This window comes from Strix uralensis, chromosome 19, assembly GCF_047716275.1.
Source record: "Strix uralensis isolate ZFMK-TIS-50842 chromosome 19, bStrUra1, whole genome shotgun sequence".
In the NCBI taxonomy this organism is placed as follows: Eukaryota; Metazoa; Chordata; class Aves; order Strigiformes; family Strigidae; genus Strix; species Strix uralensis.
This window is the reverse complement of record NC_133990.1, coordinates 3,381,130-3,406,086: the sequence shown is the minus strand read 5'-3', so window position 1 is coordinate 3,406,086 and position 24,957 is coordinate 3,381,130. Positions and strand designations below refer to the sequence as shown.

The window sequence follows — 24,957 nt, the reverse complement described above, 5'->3', positions numbered from 1 at the left end:
ATTAACTCCCAGTGATATGGTACAGCATCCACAAACTCTTCAACTACTATTTACAGAATTGTTTCCTTTTAACTCACACCCCTCTGCCAAAGACTTCGAGTAAGTAAATTCAGTAAATGATTATTTAAATAAAACCCAAGTCTGGTTAACCCTACTAGCCTTTTGACTTCAAACTACAATTCCCAACACTAACTTCCCTCAAAACTTGTAAGTAATAGCAGTTTGATTACATAATCACACCAAGCTATGCTACCAAGCTACTCCTACCTAAAAACTTTCTCTCCTGTGAAAGACAGAAAACCCAGGCTGAAATCCTTTGCAGAAACAACATGTTTTTCTCAGCTCATTAAAAATCCCAGTCCAGTATTTCAATAACATTCCAACAATCATACTTCCAAAAGGCTGTGGCATGTAATACCTGAACAAACTTAAAAATGGCAAAGGCAGGAGCACTGTCTTCTGAATACAGGAATCCTAAAATACTGAGGAGCTGGGTGTTAAAGCAGCTGTCCCCCAGGCCCAACAGAAAGCTGCAGAATATGGCCACCTCTTTGCTGAAGGAGAAAGTAAATCAAATTTGAAAGCCGTTCATTCAAAAAGCTTACATATCTTTAAACTATTTTTGGCAGGCTTATTTGGAAACCGAGCGGAAGAAAGTTATCAAACTTTAAATTTCACTGAAAAAGAACTGGGAACGCTTGGCTTGGCAAAAAAAATAGTTTAATCAGATTTTAATTTCTTGAATTATAAGACTTTTGTTATTGTTACCTGCAGTCAAACCTACACTGAATTAGAACTGTTAGAAGAACTCATTTTGGTGCCTGGAGCCACAAAACCCACACGGCAGTGATTAAAAGCTGAGACACGCATGGTGAGTTCATAAAAACTGCAGGAATATTAGAGAAATATCAATTCGTTTTGCAGAAAAATACCCCAGTTAAATAAAGACTAGTCACCAGCAAAGGCACAAATGCTTGTAATCACAAGTCAGCAGCTGTGCCTGCACAGACAACACTGTATTTTCACAAAGAAGCAAAAATACAGCCCAAAAGAAAGTTGCAATGATGAGGTAAGCAAGCTCCCTATATTCTTCCCCTACAGCTCTCTGCTGTAGTAAAACTGAGCCCAGCACTGTTCAAAAATCAACCGAATTCATGACATCTAGTACAATAGTTGCTGGTCTCACTCCTCTAATAGATCTCAGGAATGTCAGTTCTCAATGTCAAAATTGCTGCCAAATAGCCTCATGCTTTTTATTCTTATGCCATTTAAATTCCTAAATTGGGCACACACTGGTAGAATATCTACCTTTAATAAAAACAGAATTCCTAAAAGCCTTTTCTGTGGAGTTAGTCACTACATAGAAAAGCAGCTTCAAGGAATTTTGTTACAGGGACAAGTTCTTTATATACATCTTGAGTTACACCAGCCAAAGGAAAAAATTCACATACCTTGGAATCATATAAGCAACATCATCTGTTCCTTCCATAGGAGCAATAGGGGCATCATTTGGCATGTTGAAAAAAATTAAATAAAAGGCTATAAAATGGACAATAATGCCTAGCATCACAACAGGGTTCCTGCCAAAACGATTATTCTTGCTCAGTAAACCGAAGAGACCTCCACCTGTACGAGTGGAAAAGATTGGATAATTAAATCAGAACTGAAGATCTAAAAAACAGAACCAAACTTAAAATGCTAGAAAAAAAACGCTGAAAACTTAGATTATAAACTTCCCCATATTGGATAACAAAGATTGAGAGACATGAAAACAGCCTCAAGAGTTTGCCAGATCTGCCAGCCCAACTGGCAGATGACATAACCTTTGGGTTGCTAGAGATGTCTGGGAAATGCAGAAAGGAGATTTATCAGTGACTGCCAATGAAGACACAACCTTTTTGCAAGAATTTTCCCAGTAGCTGCTGCTTCCTCCAGTATTGCAACATACTAATGTGAAAATGCAAGGCCTTGTGCTTAGCTCTTAATTGCAAAAAACCACACATCTGTATGGATCCAAGTTGCTAGTGAATAGTGGAGGTTTTGTTGTGGGTTTTTTCTTTTTTTTTTTTTTTTTAAACACTGCAGTACTTGAGTTTAAGCCAAAAAAATTTACTTAATGAAATTAATTACCTGAATTCAAATTTATTCAAATACCAGATCTCATGTAACACAAGCTAACATTTTTAAGGAAAAAAAAACCTTCAGTGTAATACTTAAATAAATTTAAAATAGTTACGACACCACTTAAGAAATAAAAATGTAAACAGAATACTACTTAAAAACAGACTATCAAAATGCTAAAAATTCCTCAATAACATTGTAGCCTAGTGTTCCTCATTCTAAGTCTTATGTATTTCTTTGCACTAACCCAAAAAGAATGCAAAATTTCAGTAATCAGTAATTCACATCCTAGTCCACATTCACAGTACATGGTGTAATGTATAATTCACAGTGCAATAAGGAACCACACTGACAATTTTATTTCTAATATTTCATTCTTTGTTTACATAATCATTGCTGGAAGCTTGAAAGACACTATTCAGTTGAAGACAAAAAAGCATTTGTAGTAACTACATCTTAATCCTTTTTTGTCTATATGGTAGTAAATTTACTCACCTAAAATTTCTCCAACACCAGTAAAAATACCAGAGAGACCAATAAGACTTTTCTCTTCACTGCCAAACCTATTCACAGCACCAATACATGTTCCATATACTCCAGAAAAGAATGTTAATACCAAACCTTTGAAAGAAACCAAACAAAATTGACAGATGAACTATTATGAAAGTTATTAAAAAATTCTTTTTATGTCTAAAGGCTGTTTTTCCCTAAAGTATCTTTCAAATACATATATTTAAATGAAGTATGTGTAATAGAAGCCATTAGGGAATTTTAAACTATGTAATTACGATATTCTCCTATGCCAGTTTACAAAAACTGTATTAGAAAAAGCAGTCACATGCACTTAGGTTCAGTACTGCTTCTGTTGACTACAGAATTTCTATATATGGTTTATATTTCTGCTTTTCAATAACTCTGGAATTTCACACATCAGGTTTTTTCCCCTCAAGTTATGGCATTCCTGAAAAAGACTACCTGCACCTCCAAATCCCAAAAGAGCTAAGATTCCTAAAATGGACTGCTACTTTTCTATACATAATGAACGAAAACTGGGAAAGAACAACTGCTATTTGTTTAAAGGTCCTTCTTTCTACTGCCATTACTGTGAGGAAAGGTAACATAGCTGAGTAACTAGCATGACCATAAGCAACCATCAGTATAAAAATACCAGTTCCTTAATAGAAAGTATATTTAAAACCATGCAAAGTGTTATGCCTAAACAACAAAAAATAGTTCAAAAATAGAACTGTTTTTAATTTATGTCCTTTGCCTTTTGCTACTGCAAAAATATTGCACACCATATCCTGGCCTACATGTAGCAGGCTACCCAGCACGGTATATGAACTGCATAGCCTCAAAAAGGGGTGAACTTTGAGCAGTCTTAGTCACCCAACCGCCAACTTTAGAAATAAAAGCTTTGCTGTCCTTACGGGATTTTGTATTTTCCTACAAAAAGTGACGATATTCACCAAGAGCCACCAGATGGCAGCAGCTATTTTTTCAAACTGGATTATTTTCCTGCTACCCATAAAACCAAATTTCAGATTAATCAGGCAAAACCTGACTGACTCCCTTCCCTTGTTATCTCGTTTCACATTCCCAATGCACTAAACGTCTAGGAGGAATTCACATTACTTAATTGCAGTTAACACAACACAGGAGATGCTGTGAAGTAACTTGTAACTCACATTAGTAGCTCGTGCAACCTGACCTCATAGCTACTATTGCTATTTCTCTACCAGAAGCTGACTGCAAACTTCAGCAGATGTTATGGCACTGTTTATAGTCTGTTCGCATCTAAGTCTTTCTTTTCATCTACAAGAGCTAACAACAATTTTTCACGGTGACTCAGAGCTGAGATTCTGAAAATGCATCTATTCTTCCTCAAACTTAATTTGATCATGAACAGAACTACATCTGAAGTCAAGTAAGAAGCAAGAAACCCCCCCCAAAATCCATTAAAGGATCACAGTAACACATTTTATATTTTTTTTGGTGGAAGAATCACTTTAGTATATGGCAAAAATAAATGTATTTTTATTTTACAACTCATACCTTGGTCTAACAATGACAGACTGGGTTTAACTAAAGTTGCTAAAAAAAAAAAAAAAGAGAGCTTTTGCCACAGCAAATACTAGTGACAAGAAATAGTTGAAAATGGAAAAACTTTTTCCCAATAGAACTAAGACTAAAATGAAGACTTAGTAATCTCCCACACTTCAATGGAGTGGACACTGAAAGCATATTGTACAAAAATAATTTTAATGCAATGCAATTGCATTAAACAAACTGCAACCTATTGATAGTGTAATGCCAAATCACATAAAAGTCAGCTATGTAAATTCTGCCTGACCCAGAACTGTACTGAACCAAGCATTACTACATCCGTCAGTATTTGCAGATTTAGGCACAGCCCTCCTCCCACACAGAAACACTTCCCAGAACACAGAAATGTCATAAGTAACTCATTCAAAGTTAACTGGAATATTCAAGTTATATTTGCAGAGATATGGAATTGCAATCCTGCTCTGGGGTTCAAATGCCAGACAATGCCCTGACGCTGCTACACGATTACACCCTCCGCTTGCTTCATACCCGTGTAGGCGGTTGTAACACTGAGAAGCAGAATCTCTTTGGTGAAGCTCAGCTTTATAGATTTCTCTGTAAAGACATAATAATAGAAATTAATAACACTATTAAGCACTTCCTTTTGCTCTTTGCAAAAATAGGTTAAAATTATGCAAACTGTGACTATTATAGTAAACAGAGTCCTAAACAAACCAAGCCTGACTTGCCCTTTGAAAGAAATGCTGTTATCTGAAATCCTTTTTTGTAAGAAATGCAAGGGGGGAAATATTAAAGAGGAGATACACAGTTTTCTATTAGCAGACAATTTTCTGCTCATTGTATTTTTGTACTCTCAGTTCATGGCAATTGTCTTCTAAAAGGATAAATAAGTTCTTAGTAAAGATCCCAACTCTCAAAACAAACTTAACAGTCACAGGCAGACCACATCAAACTTCAACGGAAACTCCAGATGCTCCAGTTCAAAATTGTTGGTTTTAACTGGTATCATCTGATGACAAAATAAACCAACATGTAACTTCTTTATCTTGTTATGTCAGTGAATTTTATTATTTTTAAAAGAAAAAACAAACAGTTTTCATGCACTAGCTTTCACAGGTGGTGACCTGCTCTTTTTGAGCTCACCTATATAAGGAAGCTGTTGTAAAGTAACTTGGATCTAAAACTACATCAAGGAAGTATCCCTCCAAATTTCTCCTGGACTATACTAGTATGTAATTGAAGTGAAGTCTACTTCACTTTCTTTGCTTGCAGTCAAGCTCTGTTTGTATGGTATCATCACCTGACAGAAACACTTCTGTAGCACAGCCAGCCAGCTCACACCAATTCCACACTAACAGTAATTTGCCCACAATTTAGTTCAGTGGTTCCCAAGCTTTTCCAGTTGCAAGCCCCATTTTGGCTAGGCTCAAAAATCACAGATGCTCACATATGCAACTGAATTCCTAACAGGCTCAAAACTCATCAGTCCTGTGTCCCTGTGTGAACCGTCATCTCTGGCCTGAAAACCACTGCCATCTGGCAGTCATTTTTCCAAGCAGGACATCCCTGAAGGTCTATATTCGAAGTGAAATAACTGAAATGCATTCTCAAAACCTTACCTGTTCACAAATTTTTGATTTGTACATGATCACATTATCAGCAGAATCATGGAGAGCTGGAAAGGATATATCAGTATTTTTTGAAGCAACTTTTACGTGAAACAGTACTTACTGAAGGCAGCCACTGCTCTCGTCATTTTGTTTTGTGCAGACCTGGATAAATAAATGACTTAGTCAAAATGGAAAAAGAATAACCACACTGTATCACTATGTTGGAAGGCAGCCTAATTTTTCAGATTTTTTGTACATCTTCTAGCCCAGCACTATATACTGGAATATGCTAATACATTATTAAAAGTTTCTAAGAATCTAAACTACTAACCCGAAAACTTACTTGCTTTCTGTGCTGGTGAATGCCATTCAAAATTTAACCTGCTTATTAGAATCTTTCTTCTGAGCATTTTTAGGTTTGAACATTTTTTCACTGGCATACTTACTGATGTTTTTCTAACATTTTCATTGTTCTTTAAATAAAGTAAAAATATTTAAACTGATGCCTCGGGCAAAACAGTACTGAATCGATCTGTGTACCGACACATTTCTAATGTATTTATCAGGGGCACATATATGTAGAGAAGATATGAAAAACATGTTTCAGTATGTAAAATATAACCTATAAAAAGTGAGTCATTTCTGCTTATTCCAGCCTTTAAACTGGGCTGATGAGGGCAAGACAGACTATGAAAGGCAGATACACATTTAATAATAATCAGTGGAAAAAAAGAGGTAAAAGGTATCTTTTTAAAGGCACTTATCAATGGAAAAACTTAATGTGTAGTACTGCACTCAACCCTTGAAAATATGTCATATAAAGAACATTAATTCTCACTTGTTAAAGTACAGACCTTTTCTATTAAATCTGTAAATTCTACAGGTTGTTCATAACATTTGTGTTTCCAGTGTAGAGGGAAAAGTGAATGCATGATGTTCCACTGAAGAATAGGAGCACAAACAAGTATGTGACAACATGTTATTGCCATAAGCACTTACGAGCTGTCCCCCAGGATTTCATTAGCAGAATCTTCCTCCCCTGGAGTTTTTGTGTCCTCTTGTTTCCTAATCAGAAAGAACAGAACTGTGCCCACAAGACTGATAACAGTCAGAGCAATGAAGACAGTTCTGCGATCACTCTCTGTGGAAAAACAAAGAAAAGTCATAACTAGATGTGCAGAAGCAATTTCAAACCAATTCAAATACCTACAAAGAACTAATATATACCACATAACAGTGTTTAAAATGCATACCAATTTTCTAACTTACCTTTCACATGGAGCAAAAGGTACCCAGCTGCTGGCAAATTCCTGTCTGTTTTATGGTTCTAATAAAATACCGGCATATTAAACAGTGTCACTCACATTTTCTGCCATGCAAAGGCTATGACCAAGGAGGAGCCAATTAACAAAGGAAGTGCATAAATTATTAGCAGAAGAATGGACATCTTTCAAGACTTATTCAAAGCAGACATAGTTAAGTAGCCCAAAACCCTTCAGATTTCTAAAAAAAAAAAAACCAAACCCAAAACCCTCTTAACCAGCATCAGAAATATTAGCACTGTAATGTCATAAACTGGTAGGCTTGTAAACTACAAAGGCCTTAAAACCACTGAAATCTAACTGACAGAGCACACAATGTGCAGCTGGAGGAAGGTCATCACTACCCTAAGCACCAGCTCTGCTGCACTAACCAACTTGTTTGGCACGGGGAAGTCTGTAATACAGAAGTCGTCCCCATTCACAAATATGAAGCAGAAAAAAGCCAAGAAACAGCTAATAGTTGTGATTGAACTAGTATACGATTCTGAAGAGATTGCCTACATTTGTATTTACCTCCCCTTTAGCTTAAAGGTAAACATCAAATTGTTCTACATCAATTATAAACAACATGTGTAACTACAGATCAAAAGGAGAGTATGTGCTTCACCTTGAAATGTCTGTAAAATTTTTGGTTAGGTAGTAAAAGGAAAGAGGAATTGATTTTTAAACACTGTCAGATCTTCTGATACCAACATTTTTTTAATAAAAAGGAATCTCAAGACATTTAGACAGGAGGAAATGTAACAGCAGAACTCCCTCATAGTTAATTGCTCTATTCTGTGGTTAGAAAGAGCAATGAAATTCACAATGCACAGAATTTCAGGCCCACGAGATCCAAAACGTCTCCAATACTTTCAATAACATTTCAGCCTTTGTGTTAAAGATGAGGGAATGTGGGAGCTGACCTTTAAAAATTAACCTGTGTTGCGCTACCACGCCCATGTCTGTGGGGAACCTGAAGAGACATGAAGTGGACTATTCATCTCAACACGGCAGTATTTCTGAAGCCTGATAATTATCATTTAAAAATCAACATCTTATTCCTGATTGACTACAGCAGAAATATCCTCATCTTTTAAATGTTAAAAGAAGTGACCATTCTAGTAGATATTTTAACACTACAATAAAGTCTCACAGTCATTATAGAACAGGACAATTAACCCTATTTACAAAATGTTGGTTTTCCAGTGATACTCAGGTTTTATAATTAAAATCTTACATTTTGCTCTGTTTTCACCATTGCTCTTTTTGTAGCTGATACTCCCCCCCACCTTGCCTTGCTCAAGTAGAAATCTCTGCTTGAAAACCAGTAAGTATCAACCACTATCCAGTTTCTTCAGAGTATTAAATTTACTTTTCTCTCTCCTGCTCTTTACCAGTCTAGCACAACGTCAAACAAAAAACCCCATAGTATTAAATACCATCCCATTAGGAAGTCAGTCTTCATAAACTATGCCAAGAAAGGAGGACCAAGTTCTTCACACACTCAACTGTGCCAGCACAATGAAATGAACGGGGATGATTTTCCTTTAGTTCATAAGTTAATCAGTCTCCAATCCGTTTTGGAAGGACATTTTACACTAGGAACTTACTTTGGAACAGGACAGCATGTATATTAAACATACAGCCATTCCAGAATACCTTTCCCCACAAAAAAATGCGTATTTTGGCATTAGTGTGTCTGCACAGGGAAAATCCCAGAGTAGCTGTTATGGAAAAATAAATTCTGAAGACTTTCATAGACAGTATCCTAAAAGAAGGTACTCAAAGTGCATTGCATGCAGGAAAACAACATACATAATACAGGGGCCATAAGTACCATGGAACACTGAATCAAAATGTGCTCCATAAATAGAGTCTATCTAACAATAAATTGGAAAAAAATTTGTCTGCTATTGTATAAGTTTATTGCCAATTTTCAGTTCATTATTTCATTTGTTTATTCATGCTACCATATTTTAAAGGATAGCCTCCCATACAAACAAGCAATACCCACCTGATATGTGAGTTTTTCCTTGCCAAGCGAAGTATATATATAGGTTTCCAAAAAACAAGCTGTAAACAAAAAGGACAACAAAGGTGAACAGCACTTTTTTACAGCAAGATTAAGGTTGTAGCATTACAGCAATGCTAGTCTCTGCAGAAAATAGTACTGTGCAATTCTGAAAGAAATAAAGATGCTAGTCACTCTCCATGCAAACTGCTTACTCTATATAAAACTTCAAACACAGTAGAGGATTCTTCCCCATAATGTTGGTTATTCATTTTCAGCAATCAAGGCACAAGGTGGTAGCAAAAATGAGGACATCTGCATCTAAATTGCCTGTCTCTAATTTTGTAAGGGTATAGGTTAGAAAGCCAACATAATTGTGTCATATTATGGAGATAATTTTGTAATGCTTCCTGAGAAGAGTCACGTGTCTTGTCTGAAGCACTGTCCCAGCAATGCTAAATTGGTTGTTAACAGGTCAAGGGAAATTCTGTGTTCCTACCTCCAGTTTCCTGAAATACAGTAATTCTGAAAGAACAGCAATTCAAAACAGCCTTACAAGTTTCCTCACATAAAGCCATGCATTTTACTCGTTGTAGAACACATGATTAGTTGGGTTTGTGGAAATTGCTACTCTGATAACATACTGATATGTTAATTCTGGAACCTGAAACTTCAGGAACACAAGAAGTATGCCACTGGTTCACAACAATGTTCTACCAATCCAGTGTTCTGTCCCCACAACATCAGCAATGCCATCTAGTGCAGGCTTGCCAGCCCAAGCACTTCCTGCAATTCATTCCCCTCATCTCCCAATATCCAGAATTCACAGAATGGTTTGGGTTGGAAGGGACCTTAAAGATTATCTAACTAACACCCCTGCCACAGGCAAGGACACCTTCCACTAGATCAGGTGTATTAATTTAAAATAATAGAATTAATTTAGAATTGCTATATTATGAGTGGTAAAAAGTATCTCTCTTCAGGAACCATTGGTGGACCTGTTACCAAGGAATTTGATTCCTTTTTATCTTGCAGATACCAGCCAACTCTACAGCCTCCTGTGGCAGCAAGCTCCAGAAGTTTAATTGCCCACTGTGTAAAGAAACACTTTATCCATTTCAAACCAATTCTCTTCCAGTCTCACCAAGTGACTTGAGTTCTAGTACAGCAGCATTTGGTGAGCAACACTTCTACATTCAGCTCACCTGCTACCTTCGTGTTTTAGTAACCCATCAGTATAATCCTCCTCAGATGCTTTTTCTCCAAAGGAAAGAGTCCCAGCCTTTTTAATCTCTCTTCAAGTCAGCAGCTCTATCTTCTTGCACAGCTTTGTTATTTTTCCCTATACCTTATTACATTACACTCTCCCAAGAGACATAAACCATATCTGCACAAAATACTCAATGGCAGCAACTCAGCATCCACTGCCTCGTTGTCACTACCATTCTTCATGATGAGATTTTTGTTGACTTTTTTTGGTTGAAGCAGCACTCAAAGCTTAGTATCTGAGAACTATCAACAATAAGATCTCTCTTCTGACTGTCAAGTCCAACTTTAGTATCTTCAACTTGTCAGCGAGCAGCAAGGTCCAGCTGCCCCCTTGGGGAAGGAGGGCTAAGAGGGGATGACACAGCCAGCAGAGAAGGTGCCTCACCAGCTAGAGCCCAGCCCCACAGTACTGGAGCAAGGCAAGCAGGGCAGACCCAAAGACTGTAGGCAGGGTCAAACAAGAGTCCAGACTATCACACAAATTTATGAGTGTGGTGGTTTAGCCCCTGCCGGGGTCTGAGACCACGTGGCCGCTGCCCCTCCCCCACAAAGGGACTGAAATACAAAGCCCCAAGACTGAAATAAGGAAAGGTTTAATACAACAGTGCAATAGCAACACAACCAACAACAACAATAACAATAACAGTAATAGTGATAGCAATGAACAGAGCAAAATAGCTACCAAATACAGCAGTGGGAAGCACGATGTACAAAACCACGAGTGCACCGCGCTCCCGCGCCAGGAAAATGTGACCTGCCAGGATGTGACGTCCGCATGGTATCTGAATAACCCGGCTAGAGCTCCCCCCCACTGCTGGGGAAACTTAACCGAGGCAGGTCTGAGGTCAAGCTAGGAAGTCAGTCCACAGGCCAGAGTCAGGTCTGGTGATTGCAATATAGGTCCACAGCAAGAGGGCAGAACAAAGCCAAGATGGGAAGTCACTCTGCGGCCTGGGATCTAGACCACCAGAATCCATAGCAGGGCACATGCATAGCTGTGGCTAAGCTGGAGACCAGTGCTCCTCCAATGCAGCTCCAGAGGAACAGAAAGCCCAGGGCTGAGTTTAAATAGGGCTCCTGGGCCCACGGGCAGAGGGAAACGGTGTGGGAGAGGTCCCAGGTGAGGTTGTTCAGGTCCATTAGGGCTTATTAGTGCACTCAGGATCCTGACACAAATTAGCACAGCCCTCCACAATCAACAAGATTTCTGTTACATACGTCAACTGCTCCCCTAACAGAAATGTGTCTTTCTGGCATGTGGAGAGCAGAGGCCTGCAATATGTAACTTTCATTCATTGTTCTATAATGCAAAATAGCAATAGAAATGTTGCTTCCAGCCCTCCCTCCCACTTCACTAACTGCAAGGTACTAGTGGAGTACTTTTTGATGCAGTCTCTCCCACTTAACAAAAGGTGTAGAATGTGTACACAACCAAAAAAAGATTAACAAATAAAGCTTACCTGGACTGTAAGAGCGCCCAAAATACTCCACTGTTCCTTCCAATGGTGTTTTCATTAGAATTTACAGTCAAGCAATTTCCCTGTGCTGTCCAGAGTACTGAAATATACAGAATATATGGCTCAGGAAATAAAATATTTTAGAGGTATATTCAAATATAGCAAAGAATAGTAAGCAGAATAAGAACAATGCTTACCAGCAGCTGCAATGCCAATAAAAACAGAAGCAGTATAAAAAGCCCACGTAGCAGGTTGGATAAAAACTGCAATGTACAGGCTAAAATAGAACAGATCAGTTTATTGAATATAGACTTAAAGTGGACAATGCTCTTTAACAATCATGTACCTCACTTAGCTTCTTCTAAATCAGCTACTCTCTCCTAAGTGACAGTGGAAAATATCTTAGGTTGTACATGAAAAAAAGGTAATCTTTCTACTCCCCTAATCACGTAGAATTTTTTTTTATATAGTCATTAATCTGAAACCACAACCTGAACTCCACAGTCAGCAAAGTCTGGAAATGCTGTGGAAAAAATACACTCTGTTTCCAGTAGGCTGGAGTACTCTGCAGTTACACATCTACTAATACAGACAGTATCTCTGCAAGATGCCTTCCTCAGTACAATTTCATGTATAGCATGGTAGCCTTAGGTGTGAAAAAATGAAGGAGATTTCAAAGGAAGCAGACAAAAATTCAAAATTAATACTTACCTATAAAATATGCCACTAACAACCATGGAGAGTTGAGGTCCTACTATTGCAACTACTGAAGGTGATACAAGATTCAATGCAGAGAATACTCCATAAATAATGGACATGCTACATAAATAAACAACAAAGATGATTAAGTACTTAAAATGTAGGGTATAAGTGCAACTGATTTAAGAATGTTCAGTCGATTCAAAAATATCAAATTAAGTACATTCATAACTTAAGTAACTGCATAACTTTTATGGTCAAACATTTCCTTTCTTCCGTTACCTTCACCTGTTGCACTCCACATGGGAATACAGGGGTGCACAGTGTTTCTTGGATTGCTGAGTAGAGTCCCAAACTACTACAGGTAATCATGTCTTGTAATTTACAACACGCATTGGTCTAACTGTGCCTTAACAATAGTTACTGTAGTTTGTGCCCAGTACTTCTAGAGGAGAATGTTTTAGAACTCATTTGTCTATCAGTGAGGTTTTCATTTTCTGTCAAATACACCACAGAAGATTTATAGATATATTTTGTTAATTTGACATACAAAAGGTCCCTGCTCATGCTTGCCGAGTTTGGCTATGCCAGTGCAATAAACAGAACGTTTTTTTGTGGCTTTGCTTCTCATCTTTCTGACTGCTCCTTTCACATTTATGTCGCAGTATTTCCTGGAAGTTGATCCACACCACCTGTCCTACACAAACACACAGAGGTGTACAAGGGCAAACAACCAAGACCTTAGTTAGCAGTTTTATTTATTTTAAAACTTTCACATTCTTCATCTCCTAATAAATGCTAAGAATATGATGACTGTATTTTTTCTCCCTACAAAGAAAACATACAAAACAGATATGTAGTTCTACTAGAAATAATTCGAAGTAGAACTAGAGTGAATGTGAGAAGCCTATGTTTTGAACTGCTTTAAGTATGCTATTAAATTGTGAAGTCAGCAGAACACTACAATCTCTTGAGAGTATATCTCTACCAGATGGAATTATAACCAGCTCCACCCTGCAAAGAGCAAAGTAATAAGAAGATCTGTGTAAATTACCTCGTGTAGCCACTGCCATGAAAATCGGTGTTGTTTAAATTTGTGATAACAGTTTGCTGTGAGGAGGAAATCACACATTGTAATATGTTAGAATATATCTTGTAGTTTGAGAACACTTGCGTCAGTTTGAAGTCAATATCAGACACTAGAATTAGTCATTAATAGACTCTACAAAGTACTTAAAATAATTTAAAGTATTAATTACAACTCACAACACCTCCACAATGAAGGTGAAGGAGATACCTGGCAGGGAAACATCTACGTTTGAAGCAGTAATTAGTACTTCAGGATTGTATCATTATTTCATCAGAGACCTTAAAATATTTCACAAAACTTTTGTTTCACTAAGCACCTCTCTTAGGTAGGTACGTATGACTAACTTAATTCAAAAAATGGGAAAAAAAGGAGAGGTTTCAAAATACTCTTAACTTGACCTAACTATGAGGTGCTGGTAAGAGTTTCCATTCTTTTCGGCTTCCTGTTATTTCCCTGTTCCTTTTTTTTTTTCCCTTGAATCAGCTTTAGTGATCATGACACCATGTAATTAGTTGGTTGGCGGGCAGATCTGATTGAAAGTCACTTGTAATGACTTTAATGACAATAAATTACATGATCACTAGATCCAATTCAGTGAGGAGCTGTGGTTGCATTGCAGAAGTTCTAAGATCACCGGGCTGTACTTATGTACGCCTGCACAGTATCATGCTGCACTTTTTATCCTAAGCAGTTATTTCTGTAATGCAGTGAAGGACATTTACATGTCTGAACCCAGAAAGCACTCTTCTTGCATGCAAGAAAAGAGAAGCTGTAAGTCCTGTAGGCTCCAGAGGTATGTTGAAATCTAACTGCCCTTCAGGCATATAACTAATACTGAAAGCAATGTCAACAACTCAGTAAGTTAGAGGATCTGGGCTAAGTATGTCAGTAGCAGGATTGTAAAAATTTAAGTTAAAAATTAAAGAGTGCAATCTGCTGTTAACAGTAAATTTGGATTACGCTAAACTCAATTTTGCTTCGGCGCACAGAGATAGGTGTTACTAAAGCAGTTAATTACTTATTCAGATGAAAGGTGACTTGGCAGTTCTAGCAATTGTGGAAGTATGACTACTTGTCAGATGTTATCCTCATACTCCCCCTCAACGTTGAGTTTGTTAGAACAGAAAAATATGTTAGATTAGGAAAACCACTCTAGGAAAAACTACGGACATGGTTAATAATAACTTAGGCAAATATTTTGAAAGGGACTATATAGAATAATCAGAAATATGGAAGGTCCAATGTAATTCAATTGTTAAATATTAGGTGTCAAAACAGACACTATTTTAAAGATCAAACATTTTATAAGATTAATTTTCTACTTTCTAAGCAATCTGGCACAGTTACATACGTAGCTATGCTATCTTAAAGAAATAAACTGCTTAATTATCCACTTAACCAACTTAATCTAGTTAACACTAAACCAAAAGAGGCAAAATGTCAAGGTGTCTTGCACATTAAAAAATACAAAATAAAGCAACTCTTACATTAGAGCACACAAAAGACAAGAAAGGATGAATTAGGGTGACAGATATGTGGCATGTTTTGAAATTCACACCTACCGCAATATTTCCACATGTTTGGAAAGCAGTGAATATAAACATAAATGAGATTCCCAAAATAATTATGTTGAAAAGTTTTTTTGATTCAGGAGACATTTTGTGTTTTCTCGCCAAGTCCTCAGTCCTCAGTCCGGAAAAACTCTATTTCCTTTTAAAAGTTTCCTCTTAACCTCTGTCAAAAACAAGCAAAAAGAATAAAACAAAACAACAAAAAAAAGAGAAAGCTTCAAAAATTATGATTACTAGCTGCTAGGACATAACCATCAGCTAATCAAGAAATCTGGTAACTCTTTTAAATAATGTACAGCAAAATCAGTAACTTGAAAAAAAAAAAAAAAAACAAAACACAAACAAACAAAGGTCTAGTACAAAAGCTAAAGACCAAGATTCTCTCTACCTTCTCCCATGAAGTTAACAGAGCAGACTGCAGTATGCTACTTCTTCATGACATCACTTTCCCCCAAACGAAGCAGTTTTCCAACTATCGAGCTAGTTAATCAGCTCAGTTTCTTGCCATTGTTCTAAATCAGAATTCTGGTCCACAGCCCTTAAATCACCTGACGAAGGAAAGATGAGACATTCGTACACACGAGTCATTTCCATGCATGTTGGACAGGAAATAAGGAACATTTCACAATCTAGATCAGCTGATCCAGCCTAGAAAGCCCTTGTGCACTATGGGAAATGCAGTTTTATGAAAGTACACTTTTTCTACTTGAAAGGGTGGAAATTTAATCCTTAAAATAAAAAGATTTATACTAGTTCTTCATAATTATTATCTCTAGGCACTAAAGAATACCTGGCACGATTAAAAAAAAAAAAAAAAAAAAAAGTCTTAGAAAGCCATCTAAGAAAACTGCTTCATTAGCTGATTTCAAACACACAAATAGTCATTCCAAAGGAAAAATTATTGCCCCTTCCGAGAAACTACGCAGCTCAATACCACCAACACATGTGCTCTGTACAGTGCTCTGCGTTGTTTCAGTGACTCGGGTGAGGAGTCTTCATAATCTTTCACTCCTTTGTCTCCAGGAACAACATTCAGTTTTAGTCATTACATATCCTTAATATTTTACTTCACAGTATTTCTAAATAATAAATTTAAGATCAACTGATCTTTAGGTTTTGAAGATCTCTGTTAAAACATCAGCAAAATTGAAAGAGGATCATGCCTCATGTATTCTGAATGGCTGCTTTTTACTATCTTCTGTCCAAGTCAGGATTGGAGCATTCAGCTAAATCAACTCCACTTAACTACTGGCCAAAGAGAAAGAGAATATGATCCAGAACTGACTGCAGTAAATGACAAATCACCAAATTTTACCTCTGCTATCTACAGTCAAGGAATTAAAATCTGCATCCCAGCTATTGTTACACATTTAATACTTTTAATTCCTGAGTTGTATTTTCAAAAAAATGTAGTTTTTTCAAAACAGTATTTATTTTTTTACTTGTGGAAGAAAGTCAGTATGATTATTCAGAGGCTGCTTTACAAAGTCCTAATTAGAACATCAAGGTGTTTTAACACAAGCAAAGCTCGCTTCTTCCTTTTTTTATGTTATGAATTTAATGTAACAAATTTTTAAGATCCTCTAGGCACCGTGTCCCACTCATGCCTTCTTCCACCTGTGCCAGCACAAGCATTCATGTAACTGCACAGCAAGGCGGGCTGGTGTGCTGGACCAATTAATTCTCTTGGCAACAGCAGCAGCTTGTATTGAAGTGAGTGAAACTAGGGAGGAAGGGACACAGGAAACCCTCTGTCATTTCAGAGAAACCATCAGATAAACTTCAAATTTCTCCTTAGAGAAAGGGTTTCTGCAGATGAATGGGAAAATTTTTAATCAAAATTCTCAGGGGAAAAAAGAGCAAACAATATAACACAAAGCAATACCAAATGTGCAGTACTAGTTTATTTCACTTCTTCCAATCTTTTGTATCAGGAAAAGAACTGTTGCTTCTGGGTTTGTATTGATGTCATTGCTTATTTTTATACTTCAGTGCAAAAAATACTAAACACAATTGCAGTTAGAATAAAGATTTAAATTCTAATACAGAATTTACTTTCTCACATCAATATTGTCATTGGGTTAAATCAGTAGAGAATTGCCTCTTCTGTTTTGTTTTTTTTTAGCATAGTATTATGAAATAGATGGGTAGAAACACTCATCACTGTTATAAGATAAGAACTAGGTATTACTGTTTACGTTTGGAGCTTGGCCATTTTATTCAGCGCCTGAAGTGACAGAGCAACAACTTGGGGGGGGGGGGGGGGGGGGGGGGGCAGCTTTCTCTAGAATTCCCTAGACAAAACTTGGGGAATCTGCTTGTCATCCTTACACAAGGGCTGCGCTGATCTTCTCCCTTGTTCCAATTTTCCCGTGCACGCTACCAAAACATGAACTGGCACAGAGCACTGCGGGTGTAAGAGGATTTGTAACGTTTCCCACCTCGGCTCAGCTCCCTCACAAGCACCCGTGCGGCCGGTGGAGATCGCCCCGCAGCAGCGACCGGGCAGAGGCTCTGCCACCGCACCACAGCGCACATCCATCGCGGGGACTCCGGGGCTGCACGGACCGAGGCGGCTTCACCAGACACCGCTACCGGCGGGAGGGCAGGTAGAGCCCGGGGAGCGGCCGCGCCGGCCTGCCAGGCCCCCTCGCAGCGGCGACCGGAGCGCACACCCGGCTACGGCGGCAGCAGGACAGGCACCGAACTCCCACAGCAGTTGCCCCGGGAGAAACACCCTCACAGCAGCCCGAGCCGAGGGCCCCAAACCACCTTCCCTCACAACGCTTGCCCCTCCGCGTCCGCCATTTTAAATCGTCACCTCCCCGCCCGCGCGAGAGGCGATTCCCTTCGTTAAAGCTTTTTTTTTCACGCTGCGAGGGTTTCCGACCCCTCCTCCCCCTGGCAGGGACAGGCCTCGCCTTATTTCCGTTTTTTTACCGTTTTCGGCACACATTGTTCAAAATTTCCCCGCCTCCGCCGAGTCCTTCCGGGTCACGGCGGAGCCGCCTCAACGGTCATTTTCAACGGCGAGCGAGTTATTAATTTAGAGGACGGTTTTCCGTGCGCCCTCCAAGACCACCTCGGGGATCCGCGGCCAGGAAGGAGAAAAAAGAAAGACAAGGCCGCGCTCTAGGAGGCGGCCGCCGGGCGCGGGGCGGGCGGGGCAGCGCGCGCCGGGTGGCGCTTTCACTTCCGGGTGGCCGTCGGCCATTTTGTGGCGTTAAGTAGGCGCGCGCGGGCGGCGCCCCGCTCATTTCCTCGCGGCAGCGGGCCGGGGTGGTGTTGCTGGCGCTTCGCCTCCACTCCGGCCTTAGGCCGCCTTCCCCCCGGACCCCAGAGGTGGGTGCTTGCTCCTTCCTCTCCGCAGAGGACCTCGCGGCGTTCCCCTATGCCCTGTAGCTCCCCTCCTTTCTGGACTCTGCTGGGCCGCCCCTTAGGCGCCCCCCCTCCGGTGTGAGGCGCTTCCCCCTCAGGGCCGCGCCGCCTCCTGCCTCGCCCCCCTTCACTTGGGTTTCTTCTCCTCAGCCGCCGCCGCCCCTCGGGGGCTATTGCCCGCCATGAGCTACGGGCGCCCTCCGCCGGACGTGGAGGGCATGACTTCCCTCAAGGTGGACAACCTGACCTACCGTACGTCCCCGGACACGCTCCGGAGGGTCTTCGAGAAGTATGGCCGCGTAGGCGATGTCTACATCCCCCGGGACCGCTACACCAAGGAGAGCCGCGGCTTCGCCTTCGTCCGTTTCCACGACAAACGTGATGCCGAGGACGCGATGGACGCCATGGACGGGGCTGTGCTGGATGGCCGCGAGCTCCGCGTGCAGATGGCCCGTTACGGCCGCCCACCCGACTCGCACCACAGCCGCCGCGGCCCGCCGCCGCGCCGCTACGGGAGCAGTGGCTACGGCCGCCGCAGCCGCAGGTGAGCGCCTGGAACGGGGCAGGGGGGCCGCGGAGTTTCACTGATAAGGCGGACAGACGGGGCTTAGGCGTGCGCCTGGACAGTGGGGGCCGCTTGGTTTCGTTTCCTTTTCCGAGTGAGTGCCGTGGCGGGATTGAGAGCGGGGAGTGAGGCTTTAGTAGCAAAGGCACGTGGAGTTCACTTAGAGCGGAAGGGTTTCACCGTGTAGTAGATCTAGCCCCCGGCCACTCACTCTGAACAATGGCGCCCTCTTAACGTTCACTTTCTTGCCCACGTGGGTCCCGTTCCGCCCTCCCTGGCCCGAAGTAGTCGCTGAAATCTGTTGCGCTGCCCGTGTTCAACTTCTAACACTTCTTTTTTTTATTCTTCCTGGTATGTTTTAGCCCTAGAAGGCGCCGTCGCAGCCGATCTAGAAGCAGGAGCCGCTCTAGATCCCGCAGTCGGTCCCGCTACAGTAGATCCAAATCTCGGTCACGCACACGCTCTCGGTCTCGCTCCACCTCGAAGTCCAGATCTGCCAGGAGATCCAAGTCAAAGTCCTCGTCTGTCTCCAGATCCCGGTCCAGGTCAAGATCCCGGTCCAGATCTAGAAGCCCTCCCCCTGCCTCAAAGAGGGAATCCAACTCTAGATCCAGGTCTAAGAGCCCTCCCAAGTCTCCGGAAGAAGAAGGAGCTGTATCCTCCTAGGAACATGGTAATGTACCTCGGGATCAGCACATGTTGCATGTTACTTTATTATAGCACTTAGATGGGGTGTTGGGTAGTTCTTAGAGTATTAATAGCCTGAACCAAGTGAATCCTAATGGGGCACATTGTTAGTTTTTTTTTTCTTGAGCAGTGCTTTTTGGTTATCGGTTTAGGTAAATTAATACCGAAGGGCTTTCTACGCAGAAATTTTTTTACAGAGAAAATGTTTTGTTGAGAGATTAATGGCTTGGTTTTAATAAAATATTGTATGAGACGCAACCTATGATGAAAATGACTATTTCTTACTGTATTTATCCAACATCTGCATTTTCCCCTTTAAAGCTGCGGTCTCCTGTTTGCTAAAAGAATATTGGCCAGTATTGCAGATTTTAACTGATTTGGCTGATCCTCCAGGGACCAGTTTCTGTGGGCGTGTATTGGAGCAGGTTTGTCTTTAAATGTTAAAGATACACTATCCTTTTATAATGGAAGATCGGTTCAGTGGCCGTTATACTGACTGGAGGTAATAACTGTTCTAGAAAAGTGGCAAATTCCTTGCAACAAGAAAACCATGGAAACTAGTTTTTCCTCAAGTCGACATCTTGAAGAGGCATCTAAGGATACACCGGGTGGGGAAAGGATAGTGTGTCTTTAACCCTTCAAACTGTTTGGTCCTATTTTTAAAAGGAAAGGGCCTAAGCTAGCTCTGAAGTTAGATAATTGTAGCAAAATTAGTCACACTTTCTGTTTTCATTGCTAATTAGAGTTTAGTTAAGTCTTTATGAAGAAGTATTAGTTTTATAACTTTTATGTAACTTTTAATAATCTATTGTTGAACAGGCTGAATTGAAGTTAATGGTGGCTTGATCTACAGCCTGATGCTTATTATTCTTTGTAACTAAATATTTTGACAGAACCTTACATTTGGCCTCTGAAGTAAAGCAACACACGGGGGGAGGTGGAACACTGTAGAAATTCCTAAAACTTAATTAAATTAGGCAAAGCCAGTTGAAACACAACTAGAAATATACCTGAAGTCATCCACACAATCAAAAGAGACAAGGTAGAAACCTGGCTGAACTTTTCTTTCTTCAAACCTAGATGCATCAGATAAATGAGAATCTACATAAAGGACGCCTTTGGGGGGAAAAGATCGCTTGAGTCTTCAGCCCATTGGAGAGACCCCTGGCACGAGCAACCAGCTGTTGAAAAGGTTATTTTGTAACATTTTGTCTAACTTTTTACTTGTTTAAGTTGCGCCTCAAGTGGCAGATTTTACATTTTATGTGCCATTTTGTTGCTGTTATTCAAATTTCTTGTAATTTAGTGAAGTGAACGACTACCGATTTCATTATTGGCTTGGATATTTGAGGTAAAACTTCATTTTTGTTTATATAGTGCTGACTTTCATTTGAAATTAAAACTGATGGTAACTTGCTGCCTCCAGTTTCATACTGAGAAAACATGCAGCCAGTATATGCTGAGTAGCTAACTCTGTCAAAAAGTATTCTCAATTTTGTCTTCATTCCTTAAATAAACTTACTGTAAATGCTTTTTTTACTTTGAATTCAAATAGTATCTTCAAATTCAAATTGGTAGAAATCTTTTCAGGTGACAGTTGATATTTGAAAGGATTGTTTTATCAGACTCAATTCTAATCTCTTCTCTTATGTATTTTTGTGCACTAGGCGCAGTTGTGTAGCAGTTGAGTAATGCTGGTTAGCTGTTAAGGTGGCGTGTTGCAGTGCAGAGTGCTTGGCTGTTTCCTGTTTTCTCCTGATTGCTCCTGTGTAACGATGCCTTGTCGTGCAGAAACAAATGGCTGTCCAGTTAATTAAAATGCCTGACAACTGCACTTCCAGTCACCCGGGCCTTGCGTAAAAATAATGGAGCATACAGTGAGCACATCTAGCTGATGATATACACACCTTATTTTTTCCAGAATGATAAAACATACCAACCTACATATATGAACTTGCATATGAGAAATGTAATGTTAAGAAAAGAAATTCCTTTGTAAGTACTGATTGGTGTATCTTTTGCTTAAGACATTCTGTACTATACCCACTGTCTCTGTAGTTAATATTAAACATTTTTCTGTGTTAACTTTTCTCAACTTAATGTCTGAGTCAGCTTATTTTTAGCTTGAAAAGATTTCTGCAATTATACTGTCAATGTTTAACTTCTCTATAGTAACCGAATGCATTCTACTGCTTATAAATTTTATCCACTGGGGTTGCTTTTAAATTACTATGGGCAAACTTAACTAGTATTGTGACTAACCCAAACATTGTATAAACTATCTAAACGAGACTATAAACACAGGTCTGATAGACGTTGTTACCAAGATACACACTGAGCAGTACTAATTGCATTTGCTGTGTGCTTGCCCTGACAACAGGCTGCTGCTTGATGGTAGCTAATCTTACCGTGATTTTTCTTCTTGATTTGGATACCAGATGAGTTGTAACTTCAACCATCATGTGTCAAGGGTTATTGTAATGCCTTGTTAACTTTATGCATGTATGTTAAATGGGAATGGAAACATCTGAATACTTGGTCTGGCTTGATTGGGGATTAAAAGTACTTTTCTACAATCTGAGGAGTTTGTATCTTCCAGGACTGCATGGCTAGTGGCAGTCTACACAGGTTCATTTAAAAACAATGGGGCTGGCTTTTGTATCCATAAATCTTTGGGAAAGAGCTTCAGTCCTGGGAAACAGATCTTAAGGGGATATTTTTTTATCTTGAAAGAGTGCAGTTAACTTTTCATCATGGCTGAAGTTGTGAAATTAAATTAGATCTTGCAGATTTTGTCAGGTTAAGCTATTTTGTGTAGTGGCTTAGATAATGGAATTGAGTCTTTGAACTATTACATGGTCTTTGGGGAGGAGCACAAATTTCTCAAAAGCCATAGCTGAAAAATTGAACAGCTTTATTTTTACAATGCATGTTTTAAGAATTACTGCTAAGGGGATCTGCTTCCCAAAAAGTACACATGAGGGTTGCTGTAAACAGGACTGTTTTCTGCAGATCTGTGATACAGTGAACAGTTAAGTATCATCTTGTATTGGAACCAACAAGTGGAATAAACTTAAGTTCCATCTGATTGTGCTAGTGAGATGATCATCATTTCAATTGTATGTCTTCCTGGTAGAGAAGAGCTGGCCAGGTGCTCTTTGTCTGCACTGAACGAATGCAGGGGAATGTGGATAGTCTTCAGCTTCCACTTGCAGAGCAAAGCTTCAATAGACCAGTCGGCACTGAGGGGAGGAAATACCAGTGTGTGAACACATCATCCCAGTTTATAATTTTGGTAGTAATTACAGAAGACTGTCACCAGACATAAAACAGTTCACAAAACTGTGTTAAGTTTTCTAGTCAACAGTAAATTGGTGGTTCTTGGATTATTTTCTGTTTGGCTGCTACCAGCCTGATCCAGTATCTGTGAGGAGCTTCTCTGGAATCAGTGTGGTGGTGTCTCTAAGAAATTAACACTTTTAAGAGCTAAAACCAGGGAGACAGGAATTAAGATTTGCATCTTAAATATGCAAAAGAGTTTACCTTCGGACTTGGTAAGTAGTCCAGAATTGAGCATGTGGATTCTTTTCCAGCAAGAAGTAAACTGTAGTTAAAATATCTTCAAAGTCTGTGTAGTTTGGGGAGATTAAACCGTCTTGGTTAGTCTCTGGATTCTAGGTACAGTTAAATACACCTGGTCATATGAAATGGTAATTAAAAATCAGTGTAAGACTAGCTGCCTCTATATGAGAGACGGGAGAAGTGTGGCCTTAAGCAGTAGGTTAATTACTCCATTTTCTATTCATCTCCCTCCGATGGTATTTATGACAGCTTATTGCTAGAGTTACCCAAGAATAACAAGTTCAATACCACGCTATCACCTGATCTCTTGACTGTGTTCCCAGTACGACTTGGACAAGAAGTCCTTGCAGTTTGTCACAAATCAAAGACACGTGAGAGTTTTAACGTACCTTTTGGGTCAAAAAAGACATCTGATCCTAAAATAATGTCTACAGGAGCGAGAGCGAGCAGCTGCGGTGATACCCGCCCCCAGGTGAGCCCTATGACAGGGACGTGGGGCAGGCGGTTCGCCCGGCAGCTGCTCCGGCAGCGCTGCAGGCAGGGCGGCAGCTCCTCGCTGTCGGACAGGGTCACCTCGGCACCGCACTTGGCCGCCACCACGCCGGGGAGACTCACGCCCGCACCGATCTACAAGCACCGCGCGGTCAGGGGGGCGAGAGGGGGGACGCTGCCCCCGCAGCTCGAGCCAAGGCGGGGGTCGGGGAGGGGGGTGCTGGCAGCGGTACCTCCAACACTCGCTTGCCGCGCAGGCTCCTCCTATGAACCCAGAGGTACTGGGCCAGCACCACGGCGCAGGGCCACGCGTACAGCCCGTACTGCGAGTCCAGCACCTGGAACACACCGGGCGCGGCGCTGGGAAGGCGGGCGCGGCCCCGCCCCGCCGCTGAGGCGGCCCCACCGGCGGCCCGGTTACCCCCCCCCTCCCCGGGAGTACCTCGGGGATGCGCAGCGCCAGCGCCGCCGGCCCCTCGGTGAAGCGGTACCGCCGCACGCCGCCCCGCCGTGGCTCCCCCATGGCCGCGCCGCCGTCCAATCACGGGCGGCCACGTCGCGCACCGAGGCTGCGAGGACCAATCGGCGCCTTCTCTGGGCGTGACGTCACGGGGAGCGCCGCCGCCGCCGTGTCGCGGTTAAACCGGGCCGCGCCGCCGCCCCGGCGGAGCGAGGTGGGCGCCTCCGCCAGCCGGTGCTGTGAGGGGGCACTGCGCAGTCCCGCACGAACCGGGGGACGCGCGGCCGGCTCGCCGCTGTCAGAGGAGCGGCGGAGCGCGGGCCCGCCGGGGGAAGGGGGAGAGGCGGCGCAGTGCACCCGGGGCCGCCCTGCCGGCCAGCGGGCTCGGGGCAAGCGCGGCCAAGGGTGACCGCCGCCCGCGCTGCCTTCCTGTCCCCGCAACACCCTCCCTCCCAACATGGTGGCCCGGCCGCGCCGCTTCCCGGCTCGGCCAATCAGCGCCGGGGGGCGGGCGAGGCGTGGCGGAAGACAGCGGCGCAGAGAGCCAATGGGAGAGCGGCGGGGGCGGGGCCGCGGCGACAGCGGCGGCAAGGG

At 41.4% G+C, this 24,957-nt stretch overlaps 3 protein-coding genes across 16 annotated transcripts in view; 1 reads left to right on the top strand and 2 right to left on the bottom strand.

Annotated features, from left to right (window-relative positions):
• MFSD11 (major facilitator superfamily domain containing 11) overlaps window positions 1-18,341 on the bottom strand; it is a 40,397-nt gene extending 22,056 nt beyond the window's left edge. The window contains exons 1-15 of one of the 7 annotated variants that reach the window (XM_074888983.1): window positions 18,140-18,331; window positions 16,363-16,447; window positions 15,588-15,747; window positions 15,191-15,362; window positions 13,593-13,648; window positions 12,551-12,658; window positions 12,037-12,116; window positions 11,843-11,939; window positions 9,117-9,175; window positions 6,798-6,939; window positions 5,920-5,960; window positions 4,717-4,782; window positions 2,617-2,742; window positions 1,452-1,626; window positions 419-554 (exon numbers count right to left, since the gene is read on the bottom strand). In XM_074888983.1, the coding sequence (XP_074745084.1) occupies window positions 419-554; window positions 1,452-1,626; window positions 2,617-2,742; window positions 4,717-4,782; window positions 5,920-5,960; window positions 6,798-6,939; window positions 9,117-9,175; window positions 11,843-11,939; window positions 12,037-12,116; window positions 12,551-12,658; window positions 13,593-13,648; window positions 15,191-15,286 (1,182 nt within the window). In that variant the 5' untranslated portion in view covers window positions 15,287-15,362; window positions 15,588-15,747; window positions 16,363-16,447; window positions 18,140-18,331. The other 6 variants (XM_074888984.1, XM_074888986.1, XM_074888985.1 and 3 more) reach the window with 6 other exon arrangements.
• Window positions 18,342-18,407: 66 nt separating this feature from the next.
• SRSF2 (serine and arginine rich splicing factor 2) lies at window positions 18,408-21,924 on the top strand. 8 transcript variants are annotated; one of them, XR_012631525.1, is made up of 4 exons: window positions 18,468-19,121; window positions 19,505-20,254; window positions 20,910-21,021; window positions 21,497-21,924. XR_012631525.1 is itself a non-coding variant. In XM_074888992.1 (3 exons), the coding sequence occupies exons 2-3, from the start codon at window positions 18,760-18,762 to the stop codon at window positions 19,806-19,808; spliced, it is 666 nt and encodes a 221-aa protein (XP_074745093.1). In that variant the 5' UTR covers window positions 18,408-18,541; window positions 18,728-18,759; the 3' UTR covers window positions 19,809-21,924. The 8 variants fall into 8 exon arrangements, 3 of the variants coding, with proteins under 3 accessions (XP_074745093.1, XP_074745095.1, XP_074745094.1); XR_012631522.1 differs by having other exon boundaries at window positions 18,469-19,121; window positions 19,505-19,815; window positions 20,151-20,254; window positions 20,910-21,924; XR_012631524.1 differs by having other exon boundaries at window positions 18,472-19,121; window positions 19,505-19,815.
• Window positions 21,925-22,726: 802 nt separating this feature from the next.
• METTL23 (methyltransferase 23, arginine) lies at window positions 22,727-24,857 on the bottom strand. Its single transcript, XM_074888991.1, has 5 exons — window positions 24,346-24,857; window positions 24,137-24,241; window positions 23,801-24,038; window positions 23,373-23,457; window positions 22,727-23,071 (listed from the first exon to the last, which is right to left on the bottom strand). Exons 1-5 carry the CDS (start codon window positions 24,424-24,426, stop codon window positions 22,903-22,905), a joined length of 678 nt encoding a protein of 225 aa, XP_074745092.1. The 5' UTR covers window positions 24,427-24,857; the 3' UTR covers window positions 22,727-22,902.
• Between the last annotated feature and the right edge of the window lie 100 nt (window positions 24,858-24,957).